Source organism: Citrus sinensis, chromosome 3, assembly GCF_022201045.2.
Source record: "Citrus sinensis cultivar Valencia sweet orange chromosome 3, DVS_A1.0, whole genome shotgun sequence".
NCBI classification, from domain to species: domain Eukaryota; kingdom Viridiplantae; phylum Streptophyta; class Magnoliopsida; order Sapindales; family Rutaceae; genus Citrus; species Citrus sinensis.
In genome coordinates, this window is record NC_068558.1 from 13,427,193 (window position 1) to 13,449,337 (window position 22,145).

The 22,145-nt window shown below is 32.9% G+C and overlaps 1 protein-coding gene across 1 annotated transcript; it reads right to left on the reverse strand.

The window, feature by feature from the left end:
* Positions 1-16,820: 16,820 nt before the first annotated feature.
* Positions 16,821-20,017, reverse strand: LOC102625353 (caffeic acid 3-O-methyltransferase-like). Its single transcript, XM_006477776.4, has 4 exons — positions 19,605-20,017; positions 18,948-19,258; positions 17,235-17,299; positions 16,821-17,123 (listed from the first exon to the last, which is right to left on the reverse strand). The coding sequence occupies exons 1-4, from the start codon at positions 20,015-20,017 to the stop codon at positions 16,821-16,823; spliced, it is 1,092 nt and encodes a 363-aa protein (XP_006477839.2).
* Between the last annotated feature and the right edge of the window lie 2,128 nt (positions 20,018-22,145).

The window sequence follows — 22,145 nt, forward strand, 5'->3', positions numbered from 1 at the left end:
ACGCCAATAAAATCATGCTAGTTGGCATGGCAGCTGGGATACACCTTATAAATACTCAGGTTTAATTTTTATCAAATCAGCTTACATACACATCACGAGAGCTGAGGTTTCTTCCACCTCAAGCCCTTCATTACAGAGAGCTTGCAAGCTCTTTAACTTGAGAAAACCCAACTCTGACTTGAGCATTTGAGTGCGGTCGCCAGCCATCCTCGGCTCCACCTTTGACCTCTTTCTCGTTGTTTTGCAGGTTTAAGGCGACTTTTAGAAGCTCTCCGTACCTGAAGTCGAACCTCCCACCATATCCACCACTACCTCAATCCTCCTTCATTCCACAAAAAACTGAAACAGCCTGTACACCCCGAATAAACGAGGCACTTAGCTAAAATATTAACTAGGCAACCCAAGAGGGGGGGTGAATTGGGTTTTTAAAATTTAAACTAAATAAAACACACAACAATTAAATCTATTCCCTTAATGAAATAAAAAACAATAAATTTAATACAGTATAATAATGAATTAGTAAGGGAAGAGAGAGCAAACACAATGATTTTTACATGGTTCGCCAATCTCCGCCTACGTCCATGCCTCCAAGCTCATCCAGCTTGAGGATTTCACTATCCAAGCCTCCCAAGGCTTCAAATGCTTACAATTGACTTCCAAGGTGTCAATGAACCTTTACAATAAAGAGATTATCTCCCCAATCTCTTCACCCCAAGTGTTTCTCAGACTTGTTCACTCACAAATTTGATGAGAAATGAAAATTACAACAAACAATTCTCTTTTAAAGTGGATATACAAATGATAGCTCAATGAAGATTTAATCTATGATGATTTTCAAATTTGAAGCTCAATATATGTTGTGTGCACTTGTTTATGCTTGCAAAGATTGCTAAAAATGAATTGGATTTAAGTTTATATAATTTGAGCTCAAAAACTAGCCGTTATGCTCATTTTGGTGATAACCGGCTTACTGATTATGGAATCTGGTTAGCTGCTTTTATGTTACCGTTACAGCAAAAATTTGAATTTCAGAATATCTGGTATGCCGCTTATGAAATCCAGATAGTCGTTTATGTTCCAGAAGCTTACTGTCCAAATCCGGTCTACCACTTGTCAGAATCTGGTTAGCCGCCTGCTATAGTGACTGCTACAATGAACTATTTTTTAAAATTATAAATTTACCTCAAAACTTTACATAACTATATTATGGCCCAAAACATTATAAAATTTTTAAATATGTCCAATTTCAGAATTTCTAAATAATGCTTGTTATTCTCAAAACTTTTTGAAATTATGATATGGCCCAAAATACTATGAAACTTTTCAAATAAGTCTTTCTCCATAATTTCAAGCAATAATTGTTGATTTCAAAGTTTTCAAAACTCTTTCAATTAGACCATAAACTTGAAAAACAACCAATTTCATAAAATCATTTTTCCATTAAATATAAAACATTTATAATGTGAAAATAATGATTTATTTAAAAATGTATAAAAAATAATTTGAGCTCTGATACCAATTGTTAGGATCAAGTGCTTACCATTGAGCTAAAAGCTTAAGCTAATAGCCAATGTGCAACTTTATTTTCTTATTCAATGGAAGCGCAGAGCCCCACACTAAGCGGTGGATGGACATGAAGGGTTGCACACATTTATAATTGTGCCAACGGGCTGGGCAGTTATGCCCTAGGTAACCTTACTGCCACCTCAATGGAATTACACAAAAGGATGTTACCACCACAAGCGCACAGAAGAATTGTTGGGGCCCCATAACCTCAACAATCCCCCCCCTAAAATTGCTTCTGTGGCGGCTTGAACCTGTGACCTCAATCTGATACCAATTGTTAGGATCAAGCGCTTACCATTAGGCTAAAAGCTTAAGCTGATAGCCAAGGTGTAACTTTATTTCCTTATACAATGGAAGTGCAGAGCCCCACACTAAGCGGTGGATGGATATGAGGGGCTACACACATTTGTAATTGTGCCAACAGGCCGGGCAGTTACGCCCTAGGTAACCTTACTGCCACATCAATGGAATTACACAAAAGGATGTTACACACACAAGCGCACAGAAGAATTGTTGGGGCCCCATAACCTCAACAATCCCCCCCCCCCCACAAAATTGCTTATGTGGCGGCTTGAACCTGTGACCTCGCTCTGATACCAATTGTTAAGATCAAGCGCTTACCATTTGGCTAAAAGCTTAAGCTGATAGCCAAGGTGCAACTTTATTTCCTTATACAATGGAAGCGCAGAGCCCCACACTAAGCGGTGGATGGACATGAGGGGCTGCACACATTTGTAATTATGCCAATAGGCTGGGCAGTTACGCCCTAGGTAACCTTACTGCAACCTCAATGGAATTACACAGAAGGATGTTACACCCACAAGCGCATAGAAGAATTGTTGGGGCCCCATAACCTCAACACCCGCTCCCCAATAAAAATAAATTTATTATTCTTAGCTTGGTTTTGTGACGTTCATATACGCGTCCAAAATCTACCAAAAACAACACTTTTTGGTTTAATGGGCAAAAAACATATGCAATTACACTAAGAGAATTGGTATTTGTTGAGGCCATAATATAAAAATCATAAACCCGGGAATGCTAGAAATCTCAGCATCTTGCTGCGGGATAAGACTTGTTAAATTTGAAATAATCTATTTAGGATTCGAATCTGGTTCGCATGAAAATTGGAGAGATTTCTTTTGCTTTTCTTTTGTTTATATAAAATGTAAAATATAACCATAGTAAATTAAATATTAAAAAAAGGGGATATCGACGCTTTCCCACCATAATTTTTGGAGTTTTACCACTTTTGTCCTTCGAGTTTCCGTAATACGTTGTCAACACATTGATAAAAAAATATTTCGTTAAAATGGTCGATTGTGGTATCCTATGGGTATTATAACCTAAAAGCTTGGGCAACATCAGATGATAAAAAATTAAGTTAATAAAAATCAACAAAATCTTATCTTTTGTCGCATACAAGATCATAGGTTTTGAGGTAATCATAGTCACTATCTCATTGAAAATATGTTCCAGACATAAAACAGTCAATTTTTTTCATTTATTAAGATTTTTACTTCAAATAGATTATGAGGTATTATAAAAGTTACCTAAAGCAAATGGTTGCTAGGTATTTTATTATTGGCATCACTGTTTTAATAATATTGTAATTTATTTATTCCTTTTATTAGGGATTTGTTTCCTTTTATTAAAGATTTGTCTAGTCTTGAGAATTAACTAGATTAGATTATGTGGAATATTGGAGAATAGTTTTGAAGACATAAAGAAGGAAATTGGTGTGTAAGTAGGATTACATATCAAAGAGTTCCAAATAAAGATGACTACTACAATATTGGTAAATATATCAAGTATTTATGGAATGTTGGACTCTTAATGAAGTATATCCTAGTACTTCTCTACTAGGGTTTAGATGAGATATTGTTCCTATATTAAAGATAAATATTTCACATATTGCAGAAGTGGTGAAGAAAACATATCATATTTTATATCAGAGAAGCAGTTGATGCAAAGAACAAGAAGAAATCCTATTTGGCCACATATGATGTTTTAGTCTTCTTCATCAAGCCTTCATAGTATTAAGTTCTTTCATTAGACATTCTTTTTATTTACTTTGGTCTCTTCATGACGAAGAGGTCATTTGTTGTATTGAGGGATCTCAAGGAAAACAGCGAACAAAAATTAAAGATGAGGGGTGCTCACTAAGCAAGGTTGACTAAGTCAGATACAACGAGGTGGCGGTAAGAGTAAGAGGGTGTTGAAATTGTGTAAGAAGCAAATAGATGTAATCTTTTCATTACTTAGTGAATTGTTTATTGTCTGGGTGTAGTCCTGTAGATGTAGGATAGTGATCTGAACCACGTAAAATTTCTTTATGTGCTTTACTTTTTACAATCAGGCATATTTGATATATTCATGATGAATGAACAATAATATAAACAATGCCGCAGATAGTTACGATGAACATTTACTATGAACAGCAATTTATATACAGTGTGTACGAACAGTAGCTATAAACAATATCATATAAATAGTGAGTCATACAAAATCGCCAAAATAGTTTTTGTGAGCAGTAATTTGAGGATTAATTACTTAGAAAAATCTAACTAATTCATCTAGTGTTTTAATTTGCCTTACTTGTTAAAGTAGATCAAAATTATTTATAATGGTATAACTAAAAAATTATTAAGGGAAAGTGTCAATCGGGGAAAAGAACATTTACACCCCCAAAGTTTGGGGAAGTGGCCATGTAGATATTTAAGTTTTTTTTTTTAAAAAAAGGGACACATAGACCTTTTTTTTACCATAATATCCTTTGAATATAGTGACTAAAAAATTTACTTGAAAATTTATTGACTTTAAAATTTTTAATAAATAAGAGTATTAATTAAATAATGTCATCTACTAGTAGACTAATAATATTTAAATATGTAAACTATAATATTTATTTTAATATATTTGTATCTATTGTAGATATTTTAAATAAATATTTGCTTTAAAAACATTTTTCAAATAAAAAATTCTCACATACTAATAATGTTAAAATTATTATTTTACATAATATTCAAAATAATTCAAATTTTAATACAATTATTTTAACATTATTTTCTATTTTATAAAATTTACTTTAATACAATAAAATATAACTAATAGATTGTAAAATACTAGACTATTTGTAAATATTGAAATTATTTTAATATATATATATTTTTTTTTTACATTTGTTTTAATATCATATTTCCATTTATTATAAACATTGGAGTCAATTTTCTGAAATAACAGAGGAAAGGGCATTATAATCAAAAGGAGGTCTTGACGTCCATTTTTCTGAAAACTTAGGGGTCTTGGTGATCATTTTCCCAAACTTTCAGGTGTAGATGTTGTTTTTCCTTTAAAAAATAATTACTATTATCTGCATCCTCTATGTTTGTCTTATCGAATTAAAATTAAATTTTTCTAATCGAAGTTTTTTCGAGCTTTTATAGATTTCACGTCACATGCATTTTATTATCTATAGATTCTATTGAAAAGACAAAAGTAAAAAAGGGAGTTCACATGTTGAATTTTGAATACATTGAATCTGCATGCTTTTTCTAACAAAAATGGGAAAATTGAAGGTAGAGAAGCATGCATTTTTGTTTTTTCAATATGGTGCCAAAATGCAGGACTTTTGCCAACTACTTTTGAGACTTTTTTACAGTTCAGCTCAACTATAAATAGAGCTTCATTCAGAGAGCCAAAGCATCCCAAAACATTTAAGAAAGTAACAATTCAATTGTAGAATTGTTAAGAGAGCGAGCAATTAGAGAGTGTGTATTTGAGAGATTTTTCCTTTTAATTGTGTGAGAGTACTGGGTGCATTTTGGTTATGGCAAGTGAGGTTTTCTTTACTCAAATATTATACTCTAATAATTGTTAGTGAAACAATTATTTTCTCTTTCTCCCGTGGACGTAGGCATATTGCCGAACCACGTTAAATTTTTTGTCCTTTATTTTTCTTGTGATTATTTGGTGCGCTTGATTCCGCATTCCGCGCACAAGTAGTATCAGAGCCGACGGTTTGTAGTTGGAGTAGCCAGTACTGTTCACATATACGGTACTATTTCTGTATACAGTACCATTCATGTATGGTATTGTTCATGAAGACAGTGGAGCCCACAGTACTTGGGAGGATCAGTAGCTTGTTTAATAATGTAGATTTGTGCATGTTTAAGAAAGTTTTGTCACAAAAGCGATAAGAGCCTAAGGAGACTAGGTCTTAAGTGGGACCGGTGTGACCCCTCCGGTCTTTCCTAGGAGCTTTCCTGGTGCATTTTTTCATACGTACTGATCTCTAAGGTGGGAATAGTTTATTGAGAAAATGGTAGAAGGTGAAACTTCTAGGAGTGGGGAGAGATCTACCCAGACTATTCCAAAAGATACTTCAGGTGAAAGGCGAGACTTGTCACATCACATTTTGGCACCTGTTATAAGAGGCCAGAAGATCGATGTTGAAAAGTTTGATGGGAAAATCAACTTCGGCATATGGAAGCGTGAAGTTATAGATTCCCTTATTCAAATCAATCTCGATATTGTTTTGAAAAATAAAAAAACTTGTATGACGAAGAAACTTGGGATCGTATAAACGAGAAAGTCTGTGGTCAAATCATATCTTGTTTGACCAAGGAGGTGAAATATCTGGTGAAAGGTGAGGAGTGTGTGATGACTTTGTGGCGTACATTGGAAGAAAAGTACCCACTAAAAAGTCCTGAAAATCGCCTTCATACAATAAGCCAAGTATATGACTTTCGAATGAAGCCCGGGATGTCAATGCCCGACCATGTCTCAAGATTTGAAAAGTTACTTGCTAATTTAAAGAATTTTGATGAAGATATTAAGGACAAAGTCAAAGATATGATTCTCTCACTCACTTCCAAAAGAATATAGCCATTTTGTGACTATTTTATTATATGGGAAAAGCGTAATCATCTTCAAGGATGTTTACACAGCATTGACCAATTTAGAAATTCATAATGATGATAAACATTTAGAAAGAGCATCATTTGAAGCTTTATTAGCCAGAGAAAGGATGATGGAGAAAAAGAGGATGCGATGTGGAAAGAATTCTCGATCCAAATCGAGAAGGAAAAATATAGCTCGAGATGAGTGTGCCTTTTGTCATAAAAGAGGTCATTGGAAGAAGATTGTCTAAAGGCTCAAAAGAGAGATTGGAAGAAACTAGTAGCTGATGTGCTCATAATTTATCTATTATTTTAATACTTCCATAACTTAATTTTATGTTAAATTATATTTTATTATATTAATTTTTATCTTAATTTTTATATTTTGTCATTGTAGGAATATTGGGAATATTCATGAGAAAAGAAGCTTAAAGAGGAAACAAATTGGAGTATAATGGAAATACTGTGGAAGTAAAAGGGAAAGAAATACAAAGCCAAATTAAGGAAGATTGAATTTAAGCATCATGCAGGCAATCACGTGAAGAATAAAGGAAGAGAAGAAAAGGTCAATTGGCTTTTAATTTCAAGCTAGTTACGTGGAGCCCATTTGACAATTTAAATGGCAAGCTTACAATATAATAAAGGAAGCAAATATTTTGGCATTGTTTGAAAAGGGTATTCACGTGGATGGGCTTAAAAGGTGGCTAGAATTGTTTTGTTTTAAAAATCCTTTTTATTAAAGGATTCGTGGGCTGGATTTGTTTTGTTTTGAAATCCTTTTCATTTAAGGATTTGGAAGAAGCCACAACATTATAAAAGGAAAAGAAGGCAGCCGCACAAAGAGAATTGGAAGCCAAGAGAAAAGAAATAATAGAGTAGCAGCCGGAAGTCTTAAACAAAACCGAGAGCAGCAGGAATAATTTAGAGCAGAAGGAAGACACATTAATTCTTTTCTTTCTCTCTTCTCTATTATCTTGCTTGAATGTTCCAAATTAAATTAATGGATTCTCTTTATATTCCCATGAACAAATTTATTTTACTAGGGCTACGATGTAGCCTAACTATGAAGATTTAATTCCATAAATTTATGTTATTTTTAATTTATTATTCCATGGTTGAGTGTTCATTATTGTGCTTAATGCTTTTAAATTTCTGGCCAATATTTAAATGATTTGAGGATACATAATGAGACCGAGAGGAGATTTATGTATTTTTGCTCTGTGTAATGGATGCCATGAATTGAACGAAAGACGGAGATATGCCAACGTGATTCGTGCAGTTTTTTCTAAGAATTTCCATAGAGCTTAATGAATCTTTGCATATTTAAATTCACATAGAGATATAGTGAGTTAATGTGTGAAGGTATTTTTAATATTACTCGAGAGAGGATATTGAATGGATTAGGGAAATTCACTGTCAACATGGGTAGTAAATTTTAATAGCATAGATGGAGGATTAAATTGGATTGGTTATGGTGAAATCAGATGTCCTAGTGTTTTAATCTCTTGGTATTTTCTATTACTGCCTTCATCTTTATTTAATTTTTAATTATTTTATTTTATTTTATTTTATTTTAATCTAAATTCGCTTATTTGATTGTTCAAATAAATTAGGGTTAGAATAATTTCGGTAACTAATAAGATATAATTTCTGTGGGACGATACTCTACTCTTCATTATATTACTTGTGCCGACTAGTACACTTGCTAATTTACGCAACAGTAGCTACAAATATGGCACATAAAGATGAAGTCTCTAACTATTCACTAAGCATTACACCCGCAGCATACGTGGCTAATTCGAGCGAGTGAATACTTAATATCGGAGCAACCTATCATTTGTATCTCATAAGGGAATAGTTTACAGATTTCCATGATTTAGAATCCGGTGCAGTAATGATGGGGAATGATCAACCTTATCACACAATGGGGATAGGACAATTCAGCTCAAAATGTTCAACGGAATGGTCAGAGAACTGAAAGAAGTCAGATATGTTCTAGCTCTGAAGAAAAATCTAATTTATGTAGATGCTTTAGAGGCTAAAGGCTACAAGGTTACCATTGAAGATGGCACAATGAAGTTCACTTATAGAGCTATGGTAATTAAGTAAGGGGTTCGGCATCACAATTTCTACTATTTGAAGGGAGGTACAACCGATGAAGCTAATTTTTCTGAGGCATACAGTGACACCACCAAGCTTTAGCATATACGACTAGAACATGCTGGAGAAAGTCTCTGCAAACTCTAATGAAGCATGGACTTTTGAAAGGTACCAACACCTGTAAACTAAAATTTTGTGAGCATTGTGTTGGTGACAAGAAAACAATGGTCAAGTTTGGTACGACTAACCATGATACTCGTGAAATCCTTGAATATATTCACAGTATGGAGACCAACCAAGACTGTATTAATTAGTAGAAGCCATTATTTTGTTTCATTTGTTAATGATTTCTCTAGACGTGTGTGGGTGTACACCATGCGAGCAAAAGATGAGCTTCTAGAGATTTTCGTGAAATGGAAGAAACTGGTGGAGACTCAAACTGGCAGAAATATCAAAGTATTACGTTCTGATAATGGGGGTGAATATACTTCTAATCCATTCTTGTAATTATTCTTGAGTGAGTGTATAGAAAGAAATTTTACGATGAGACATACTCTGCAATAGAACGATATGGCTAAACTATAAATCGTACTTTATTAGAGAAAGTACAGTGTATGTTCTCTAATGCTAGTTTAGGTAAAACATTCTGGGTTGAGGCTGTGAGTTACGCAAGTCACTTAATAAACCGGTTGCCTTCTGCTATAATTAGAGGTAAAACTCCTATGGAAATGTGGTCTGGAAAGCGTGCACAAGATTATAACTCCATTCATGTGTTTAGGTGTCTACCTTATTATCATGTAAAGAATGATAAGCTCGATCCTCGTGCAAGAAAAGCTATTTTTGTGGGATTTAAAGGTGCAGTTAAAGGTTACAAGCTTTGGGATCTTAAAGATAAAAAGTTTGTGTATAACAGAGATGTCACTTTTGACAAAGCCTCTATGTTGAAGGCTTCAAGTTCTCAATAAGTAGAGAACAAAACCGATGAGACATTACAGCGAGTAGAGCTTGATACAACTCTATATATACCAGTAGAAGAAGAAGTTGTTGATGTCCCACAAGAGGAAGAAACAACTGAAGATGTAAAAGATTAAAATGATATTATAGCAACAAAAGAATGATAAAGAAATCTGGATGGCTTACTAAAGACATTGTGGTAGCCTATGCACTTCCAATTATTGATGATGAAATCTCTAACACTTTCAATGAAGCTATATGCAATAGTGAAAGTGATCAATGGAAGTTAGTCATAGAAGAAAAAATGAAGTCTCTTCATCAAAACTAGACTTGGGAACTTATGGAGTTTTTTTTTTTTTAATAGAAAGTAAACCTTTCATTCCATAAAAACAACACAATTAATTACATCATGCACTTCTGCTGCAAATGTTTCAACCCAGACATCAGTAGAAGAAGTCTTTAAAGCAAACTTTGCTAAGGTATAGGCATAAGCATTACAAGTTCTAAGGATAAAAGAAAATTGAACATGCTAAAATTCCTTTTTTTCCCTTTGGATATCTGATAATATCTAGTGAATCTTTATTCTACTGCCCTTAGTGTTGTTTAAAAGCTCAGCCACTTCTTTACAGTCAGTTTCTACTATCAAACTACATATAGCTGCTTGCTTGGCCACCTGCAGACCCCAGAGGATTGCTTCTGCCTCTGTAAAACTGACACTCTCCCTTAATTGAGCTTGCTTAATTCCTACAGCTAGAATCTTTCCATCTGCACCTCTGATAACTGCTCCCAAACATGTCTTCTGGTCTTTGTTATTCACAGCTACATCTATATTAAGTTTCAATACATTTTCAGGGAGAGGCTTCCATCTCTGTTGATCATCTCCTCTGGCCTTGTTTACATAAGATGTTCTTGGCTTCCTCACTCTTTGGAAGGCCTTTAAAACTAATTCAACTTTTGCTTCTGATATTCTTGGGTCAGATTTCTACCCTTCAAAAATGAATTTATTTCTTGCAGACCACATCACCCAGCAGTAAACTACCATCAGTTCTGCTTCTGCTTTCAAAGATCTGGAACACATTTCTTGGATAGCACTGAACAAATCTTGGTTGTGATCCCTTGAAGGCTGAAAAGTTAATGGAGCTAGGTCCCAAATCTTCCTTGCTGCTTTGCATTCTATCAGAGCATGGCTTACTGACTCTACTTTGTGCTTACATCTTTGACAGATCGGTTCTTGCAAGCTCTTTCTCTTCCAAAGATTTTCAGCCGTCGGCAGGATATTTTTTAAAGCTCTCCACATGAATATTTTAACTTTCTCAAGTAAATCAAGCATCCAGGGTATTTTCCAGTGACTAGAGTTGCTATCTGAGCTTTTAGGTTCATTGAGGAAGTTTTGTTTAAGAGCGAGCTGATAACAACTTTTTACAGAGTACTCCTTTTTTTTGTCAAAATTCCATAACACTTCATCTTCTTTGTTCCCGCTTGGTAGCATAATTTTAAGAATAACTTCAATATCTTCTTCCATAAACCGTTTCTCTAACTTGTCAACTCTCCACATGTTTTCCGAGTCAATCAATTAAACTACTAAAGTCTCATAAGGAAGAGTTTCAGGAGAAATTGGTTGGAACATGACTGGTCTTGGGATCCAATTATCTTTGTATACTAGAACTTTCTTCCCATCTATTCTTCATCTCGCCCCTTTCTTAATTACTTGACTTCCCCATAAGATGCTTCTCCAAATGAAATAGGGATTAGAGCTTACCTTTGCATGCCAAAATGTAGAGTTTTTATAATATTTGGCTTTCATTACCCTTGCCATTAAAGAATTGGGATACCAAATTAATCTCCAACCTTGCCATTAAAAAAGCTAGTGAGGTCTCTGAACCCCAACCCTCCTCTGCTCTTTGCTTTGCTCATGCTGTCCCACCTCGCCCAGTGAATCCCGTGCTTGTCCTTCTTGGATTCCCACCAGAACCTTGTAATTTCTTTTTGGATGTCTTCACATAAGCCTTTGGGAAGCTTGCACACACTAATGGCATAAGCTGGAACTTGTGGAGTTACCTAAGGGAAAAATGGCTATTGGCAATAAATAGGTCTACACCAAGAAGTAAGGTTCTCCAAATCAAACAACTCTTTGATACAAGGCAAGGCTTATAGCAAAATGTTTTGCTCAAAAGGAAGGTATTGACTATAATGAAGTGTTCTCTCCAGTTGTAAAGCATACTTTCATTCGTATCCTACTTGCCTTAGTAGCTAAATATGAGTTAGAATTGGCTCAATTGGATGTTAAGACGGCGTACTTGTATGGAGATTTAGAGGAGGAAATCTATATGACTCAACCTTGTGGTTTCAAAGTTGCTGGAAAGGAGAATCATATGTGCAGATTGATTAAATCTTTATAGAGATTGAAATAATCACCAAGACAGTGGTATAAATAAGAGATTTGATCAATTCATACAAGGGCAGAAATTCACCAGAACTGAACATGATCATTGTGTTTACTTTAAAAGATTATAAGATAGAGCTTTCATCTATCTGTTACTTTATGTCGACTATATGCTTATGGCTTCGAAGAATGGAGGTGAGATTGAAAGATTAAAGAAGCAGTCAGCTTCTGAGTTCAAGATGAAAGACTTGGGTGATGCACAGAGAATACTTGGGATGGAGATTCGTAGAGACAAAAAGAATGGAAGCATATGGTTGACTCAAAAGTCTTATTTGAAGAAAGTGTTAGAAAGGTTTGGCATAGATGACAAAACCAAACCAATTTCTACTCATCTAGCTCCTCATTTCAAATTAAGCTCTTCTTCATGTCCTACATCTCAAGAGGAGCTCGATTACATGTTTTGTGTTCCATCTGCTAGTGTTGTGGGTAGTCTTATGTATGCTATGGTGTGCACAAGGCCTGATATATCTCAAGTTGTGAGTATGGTTAGTCGATACATGCATAATCTACGTAAAAACCATTGGTTTGCGATGAAGTGGATTCTTCAATATTTGTATGGGACAGTTGATGTTGGAGGATTATTCAAGAAGGATTGTGGTCAATCATGTGTTGGGTATTGTGATTCTGATTTCGCTGGAGACCTTGCCAGCGAAGATCAATAACGGGCTACGTATTCACATTGGGGGGAGGTCCGATTAGTTATAGGTCAATTCTACAGTCGACAATTACTCTTTCTACTAAGGAAGCAAAGCACATGGCAGGAACTGAGGCTGTAAAGGAAGCTATTTAATTAAAAGGCTTGTTAGGAGATTTGGGAGTAATCCAGGAGAACATTGAGGTTTTCTATGGTAACCAAAGTGTGATATTCCTAGCAAAGAACTAAACATATCATGCTCGAATAAAGCACATAAATGTAAAATATCATTATGTGAGGGAGGTTATCGAGAGCGGTGTTGTGTTGTTGAGAAAAATTGATACCAAAGATAATCCATCAGATATGTTGATAAAGGTGATTTCTGGAGTTAAGTTTCAACATTGCTAGAACCTAATTCAAATCCTTCAAATGTGTTGAGTTTGGAAAATTTTTGAACTACAGTTAGTTTGATCCCAAATTATGGGTACGTAGGCAGTCACAGAGATGCAGCCACTTTGGGATGATGATTCATTGATAGTTGACTCAGATTTAGACAAATCTTCACTGAGGTGGAGAATTGTTGAAAAGTCAAAAGTAAAAAAGGGGGTTCACATGTTGGATTTTGAATGCATTGAATCTGCATGCTTTTCTTGACAAAAATTGGAAAATTGAAGGTAGAGAAGCATGCATTTTTGTTTTTTTAAATTTGATGCCAAATTGCAGGACTTTTGCCAACTACTTTTGAGATTTTTTTACAGTGAAGCTCAACTATAAATAGAGCTTCATTCAGAGAGCCAAAGCATCCCAAAACATTTAAGAGAGTAACAATTCAATTGTAGAATTGTTAAGAGAGTGTGTATTTGAGAGGTTTTTCCTTTTAAGTGTGTAAGAGTACTGGTGTATTTGGGTTATGGGAAGTGAGGTTTTCTTTACTTAAATATTGTACTTTAATAATTGTTAGTGATACAATTATTTTCTCTTGTTCCCTTAGACGTAGGCATATTACTGAATCACGTTAAATTTTGTATACTTTATTTTTCTTGTGATTATTTGGTGCACTTGATTCCGCATTCCGTACACAACATATACAAATTTATTTATTTTAATAAAACTAATTGTCAATTTTATATTCGTTCGAGTGAAAATTTAAAAGTAAATCATGAGGTGATCACGGCCCTATCTTGAAAGCAAAGAATTTCAAATATTATTTGGCCTTTCTAGCTATTAAAACCGTGTCTCTAGAATACATCATCCCTCATATGGAATCTCAAGTTTTCTGAAAAAAAATTTAAAAAAAGAAAAAGAAAAAAATGTGTTAGGCAGTATGATGTTAAGCGAAAAGCATGACCATTTAGAATGGTTTGCTTACGCCTTACATGTGATTATTTATTAATTATACGGTTCTAGTGATTGATAAGATAGATAGACGTGTTGCACTTTTAAAAATACAACAAATGCAGGCCAAAGTATAATTGGTTTGGTTAAGCTGCAGCAAAAGTGGTGATCAGCTTCTCTCTCTATATATTAGCGCAGCGGCAGCATTATTTTGTTAATTATAACAGATAGAGTCCCCTTTAGCAACAAGTTCAAGGCATATCGACGCCCCTGATTTAATGTTTAGAAACTAACATTCAATGAAGTTTACACATAAACAAAAAGGAATCAACACAAGTGATGAGAAAAACTCAAGAAACACAACAATAACAGTCATGAGGAAGTAATTAATTTTATACATGTCGAAGTGACGTGTGTCAATTTCTTTTGTACATGGTAAAATAAAATAAACCGAAAAACTGTCCTCTCGTGAATTTTCTTAGAACAGACATTTATATTGTTGAACAACAAACGTAGATCTGTTAATAAGGAGTCCTAACAACCAACTTATAATTTCGTCCAGTGGGTCAACAAAGTAAACTCTACAGGCATGAAACTAACTTTCACACTGTCTTTACGTTTCTAAGACTTACATCTGCTTCCTGTCTTATTTACTTAATGGACCTATTTAATTGAAAACTTTACAAAACACCGTTAATCTAATTAATCTTCAATAAGCAGCATCACTTGTTTTCTCAAACGATTAACTTAATATCTTTTGGTTATCGATCGTGTAATACATCAGCATGCAATCATTGTATATTCTAGTTTGAGCAATGTTGTGTAAAATTTTAATATATTTGCAAGCTCACGAATTTAGAAATAGAATAGTGGTAACGAAATCGAACCCACAGAGATTGTTATAAATTGAAATGTCTAATTTAAATGTAAAATTAATATTAATCCTAACCTAGTTGAGCAAATTGAGTTTTAAGAGAAATTAAACTAATTAAACTAAGAAAGTAATTAAAACAAAGGAGAATTCAATAAGATAAAAATTACCAAAGTTTCAGAATCTACCACTATTCAATTAGTAATTATTAATTAATCCCCAATTTTAAAGTGATAACTCGAAATCAATTTATGTCATCTCATGGATATAACAATTAAGCGCAATTAAAATTAATTTTGTGTAAGTTCTTTTTCTGCTTAATAGTATGATATCTAAGCATCCCATTTAAACATATTGAATAACAAAGAGACAGTTTTTCTAAGCACTCTGTGTAAATAATTTAATGAAAGATACATAATAAAAATAATCATATATATAATTTATAGATTCAAGCATAAATTTAGTTAAATACTAATCCTAACAATCAATAATGCATGACAAAATTGGTGAAATTTTTTAATTATATTCAACTAATCATGTGAAACAAGAACCATAAATATTAAAAAACATATGTAGGAAATTAATTAAATAAAAAAATTATTTTATTGAATATGGTTTCATCCTTAATGTCAGTATAAAAAAATTAGTTTAACATACTTAAATAAAGAGCAACAAATAAAATAAAATCAGTCATGAGAAACGGAACTGCTGCTGCTGCCACTCCCGCCTCCTCTCCGAATGCCTCCTCTCCCTTTACGCGGTCGTGGCTTGCCTTTATATAATGTGCAACTTGGCTAGAATCGTCTCAAATTATGATTGATAGGAAACCGCCTGTCATAAGCTAAATATCCATGCCCGCTCACCAAATTGTTTTTATATTATTTCCCTGTTAAAATTTGAAAGCTAGCCACTCGTTTGACTTAAAAGCAAAAGACAAATTAATAATGTCTTCTTTTAGTGTCTGGCACATGCATTTCAAATTGCCGAATAAAATTTTCTTCACATGCATTTCAAATTGCCGAATAAAATTTTCTTTAATTATTTTGAGCTCATGCGGAAGATTATTTGGAACATAATCTTGAATTCTTCAATTCTTTCCACTTATTGATCTTTTATCCACTTTCGGTTTCCCAATCTCCAATTACTTTCCTATCTAATGAAATAATTTAATTAATTAAAAATAACATATAATAATAACTAACATTTATATAATTAAAGATAAAAAATGTATATATTATATACTCATCAAGCAACAACACGTACTTTAACAAAAAGTCAATCACGACTAATTTTAATTCAGTAATGTACCAGAGCTCTCTTAGCTTTAGTTAGCTTATAAAAATTGAATTCTATTTACGTTACATTTACTGATACAGAAAAACTAGGTGATGAAATACAAAAGTGTGATGTAATGACTTAGAAACATTATTAATTCGAGATTTTAGCCGATACTGGTAAAGTTGTATGCATAAAAAAATGTGACACATGAAAATATGATGTGGTGGTTAGGCTATTTAAGCAAATTAAATCTAACTTCTGAAGTCATGATGCTCAAAGGTAAAAGTGTACTTGGAAATGAGAGTTATATTATTAAATTATAATCTGAAGAGGTAATGGGGCATTGCGAAAATACTAGTAGGTAATATTAATAAATATAAATTTCTCTACGGAGAAAGTAGTAATCTCATTTTTTTGTGTTACAATAATTAGTATTATTCTAAATTAGTGTGCCATCTAATTGAAATGGTAGAATCTCTTATAAAAATAAAAATAAAAAGGTCTGAAGTTTGAAACTTGCTGGCATGGATGAGGAGAGATTAAATTATGGTTATGATAAATGATAATAAGAGTAAAAAAGTATTCTTCTAAACAAAACGCGTCCACATAAAAAATTATTTATTTATTTAAACAAAAGCAAATATGAACTTTTTATTGTTCGGTAACGTAGATAGAGAAATACATAAATAGGAAAACCACATTATTTTGAAACGTAAGTGCAACAAAGAAACCAAAGACTCAAGGCTTTTTAAGAAACTCCATAATGTAAGTGCTAAAAGCAGAGCACACAACTTTGAAACCTTGAAATCCAGCGGCCTTAGCCAAGGTTTTGAAATCTTGTTCAGTCATCTCTCTCCCACCTGTAGTATGAGCTAACATAATGCAGTCAATGTGGATCACTTGTTTGGAAGCAAGGCTTGGGTCTGGGAGTACTGGAAGAATACATTCAGCAACAATCACTTTCCCATTTTCTGGAAGTGCTTCGTAGCAATTCTTCAAGATTTTCACGCAAGCCTCTTCGCTCCAATTATGACATATCCACTGTAAGTAACAGCACAAAATTAATTAAGATTCTAATCAATAAATTAAGATAATAGGATGTTATAAGCTTAAAAGCCTGCTGAGAGGCCGAGAATGGCAAAAACTAATAACCTTCATGAAAATGACATCCGCTTTTGGAATACTGACAAACATGTCTCCACCAACATGCTCAATACCTACATCGAATTCAACCATGGACAAAAACAATTAATTTAGGATATAGAATCTGGAAAATATCAATTGTAGACTCAAGATTTGATCCACATGATCCAAACTATTCAAAACCTTTCAAATTATCAGTTGTCCGCCAAAGTTTTGCAAAGTTTATCAATTAATTTTTCACTTTGTCATTTATGCGGTTAGAAACTTCTAGGGAATCTAAATAAAATGGTTATTTTATCATTGAAGTGTCATCAAACTTTGGGTAGACCACTAATAATTCTATAAGGTTATAAATATTTAAAAGATAGTCAATTTTTTCCTACAGTAATTAATAAATATTAGTTAACCCTGTTGTTTTTATAATAGTCAATAATCCATTGACAGTATAATTTTACTATATTACCTTTATTTTCAAATACACTTTCATTCATATTTATTATATATTAAATAATCATATGAATGGAAATTAAAATAAAAAAATTAAGTATCAAAAACAAGAAATATATGTTTTGAAGTGAACAAAAAATTAATAATATATTTTTTGTACTTTTTATTTTATAAAAAAATTATTATAATAAATATATAAGAAAATTATTATAAAATGATAAAAATTATTATAAGAAAACTTAAATAATAACAAAATATTATAAAATGAATAATAAAATATTTTCTTGTACTTTTTACGTTTAATTTTAAAATATTATAAAATATTTATTATAAGAAAATGTTTATAAAATAAAAAAGAAAAAATATTTTAATATTAACATTTTATTCACATCAAAATATAGATTTCTTGTTTTTAATATTAATTTTTTATTTTAATTTCCATTCATAAGATTTATTTAATTTATAATAAATATGAACAAAATTGTATTTGACAAAAAGGGTAATATTGTAAAATTATATTGTCGGGGGAGAGAGCGAATGATTGGTTAGTATAAAAATAATAGAGGGTAACTAATATATATCGATTATAGCAGGGGGAAATTGGCAATATCCCTAAATATTTTTTTGGGAAAGAGTCATTTATACCTTTATGATTTTGCTTAAATGGTCATATAAAATCTTTTTTGACGATTATACCCTTTGATTATCCAAAAATTGAATTTAAATAAAATTTTACAACAAATACAAATGTAATATCAAAATAATCTAATAAATAAATAATATAAATTTTATAAGTTATATTCAACATTAAAATTTTGTTAATATTATTAACTTTTTTTATATACATTAATTAATAAAATATTTATCATAGATTAAAATATTAAAATAATTGTATTTAACATTAAAAATAACTTACAAAATCTATATTACCTATTTTATTCATTTTTTTTAATTTCATTATATCATGTTTATCTGAGCATAAATTTTAAAGTTAATTTTTTAATTGATAAATTTAATAATTAACAAAAAATCTGTCAGAACATTCTGGCAATAGCATAATATTTGTTATTTTATCAATTATATTTATTTTAATATTTTATCTGTATTTATATGTTTTTATTTATTATTTTTATTTTGTACTGTATTTGCATTTATTATAAAAGGTTTTGCCATAATCAAAGGGTATAGTAGTAAAAAAAGTGTTTGGGTGACTATTTGTATTTATACATTAGGCAAACAATAACGATCGATATATATATATATATACACACACACCCGGGTAAGCTGGACCATCTTGAATTACGTGTGGTAAATCGAAATTGATGCCTTTAATTGATGGATACTTGGAGATAATCATGTTAAGTGAGGCACCAATTCCACCACCAACGTCAACAACTGACTTGAGGCCTTCAAAGCCTTTATAATTTTCAAGAAATTTCTTCAAGGTAATGGTAGAATGAGAAAACATTCCATTGTTGAAAATCTTGTTGAATCTTTGATCTTTGCCAAAATACTCGAATGAAGTCATCCCGTAGGCCATGTTGAAAGGGATGCCACCTTCAAGTACTGCGTCTTTTAAGTGGTACCTGTACCAAACCACATCAAAATTCCCGGGAAGTTAATATTAATCTGGATATGAATAATGCATCATCGCTTATCAAAATTATTTAACCTAGTCTTAATCAGGATAGACAAATAAGCTTTGTCCATCTCCCTATTTTTTAAAATAAATTAAGATAAGTTATATGAACCAGCTCAGACACTTGATGAAGTGGTTTTCAAATGTATTATTACGTGAAAAAAAAAAAACCTTGATAATATGAACTTTTGCGAAAAGTTGGTGGGTTGGAATTTTTTTTTTAAGAAAAAAATTCATTTGTATTTTTTTTTTGTAACATTAAAGAAGAATAAAATTACAGGACGGACACTTACCAGCTCTCCATAAGAATATTGTCTTGATTCATGAGACAAAGGTTGGAAAGTGAAACACCATCACCATTTTTGGTAAGGAATTTGCAAACGGGTGCGAGGCCATAAAGCCTCTCAACTCCGCCACCTGGGAGAGTGTGCACAGAGCAGTTAAGAACTGAGTAGCTAGCCAAAAGACGCAATATGCGATCAAGCATGATATGGGCATCTGGGTTCTTCGTGGGCAGCTGAGAAGCTATTTGTTTTGGAGACATGAAAGCACCTGGGCCAGCTTTAGCAATGATCTCTAAAAGATCAAGCTCGATAGCTGATTTGAGAACCATTGGCAAGACTGAGGCACTGGTTAGTTGCATGGCAAAGAGGTTTGCTTCTTCATCTGAGATTTGGGTTGGAGTCATCTGAGTTTCAGAACCCATTTTGTTTTTCAGAGAGAGATGAGAACGAGTAAAGGGCTAATGGCACTGAGTAGCAAGCTAGAAAAGGGCTAATGGCACTGATCAGTAGTAAGCTAGATAAGTGGAGTTATTTATATCATTAAGAGAAGGTTACTTTTAGTTTGTTTGTATTTGCCCCTGCTAAAATTCAAAGTTTCGGCAAGTCAAAGTGAAACCTGGCGTTATTTATTCATAAAGAGCAATCATTTTAAACAGCGTGAAGACAGAAAATAGGATATTATTCGTGCTGTAGTATTATTGTAATATATTTGTGCCTATTTGGGTTAGTTTAATTAAAAAAAATTTTGACTTTTAAAATTTAAAAAAAAATGTCTTTTGGGGCTATTTGGGTGTCAAACCAAAAGTCCTTTTTTAAATTCAAATGTTCTTTTGGGAGAAGTTAGGATTTCTAACTTTTCCCAAAATACCTTTTGAGAAGCTATTTTCTCATTTATTACACTTTTCATAATTTCTAAACTAACCTTAAATTAACAAAGGAACAAAAAAATATTACATCTATATCCAAACCTTTAAACTCTATTTCTTACGTATTTTTCTTGTTCTGCCTCTTCACTGTTCAACCCAAAAAAAAAAAAGGAGCACAATCACCACACCAATCTTCTTTCAAGTAAGAATTTTTTTTGTAATCTCATATTTTGATATGCATCTTATTTTTAATTTTTTAATGTGTGTGTATATATACGGAAATCTCCTGCTTTGATTATATAGAATTATATGGAAATATCATGCTTTGATTCTTTGTCCATTCGGTTATGCTTTATTTAATTATTTTTTGAAGTAAATTTATAAAGTTGACTTGGAACAAAGAATCATTAACTAACATTAATGTTGATGAAAATGAAGAATCATCAACTACCAGTAATGTTGATGAAAATGAAGCAAGTGAAATGGGAGTGGTTTGTGAAAATATTGTTAGGGAACTTACGCTTAGATAAACTTTGAAACCACCCGCCCCGAATCCCCCCCAAGTGAGTCTATCTAGTCTCATCAAATGGACTTGATAAAAATTCTATTAGTAAAGATTCTGCCGAAAATTCGGCAGAGTCTCCTTTATATATATATCACTCCCAATTTACAAATATGAATATAACACTCCTAATACAATTCAATATTCCACTCACTAATCTCACTGAGTTTTAAACTCACCCCGTTTTTATTATATTTTCCCCCCCCCCTCACCAGGAGGTTGCAGGTACACCAGACCGACCCAACGACTGTAAATATATTTTGAGTCTTGGCCACGTGATGGTGTTAGAAGATATAAATGTTTTTGTTAGAACATCTTGGTTATCTCGTCCCGTTGGGATTGTATAATAATTACGATTCCGAGGGTAATTCAGTGATTTACGATTTCAGAGCATGTTAATGATCTACGGACTCAGGGGCATTTTAGTAATTTTATGGACACAAGAGTTTTCAATTATGGATAGATGTTCGTTTCGAGTTTATTGCATAAACTTTAGTCATAATTCCAATTTACGAAAAATAATTATGTCATTTCCTTGATTTAGGAGGATCCGCGAGCAAGAACTGGTCCGCGGACGTGGACGATAACCGACCGTGAACACCGTCACTGTGAGTGGAATATACAAAACCTATTTTCATAGTTAATTATGATAGTAATGCATGTTTGTGAAATAAGTATTTTAAATGTTCTGATTTAATGATTTCCTCGAACTGGATTTTATTCACGCATTGGTATTTTATTAAAATGTTTGGTTAATGATTTTGCGTATCGACTAAATTCTAGGAATTACTAAAATATCCACAGGCTCAGAAATTACAAAATTGCCCTCATAGTGTGAAATTACCAAAATGCCCTTGCCGATCAATGGTCACCGGAATTTGGCCAACACTGGCTAGGAAGCTCAAATCTTAAAGTTCCAATCACGCTGAGTTCAATGGTAACGGCAGTGAGCTCGAATGCGCGGCAACGACGCCGGAATCTAGCTCGGCAGCCGTGAATTCCAACAATCAACCGGCGGCAAAACAGTGACTCTCGGTACCTATGGATGGTCGGAAATGGAAGAGGGAGTCGTGGGGAACAAAATCCAACCGGTGGTGTCACCCAAAACCGGCGCAAATCCCG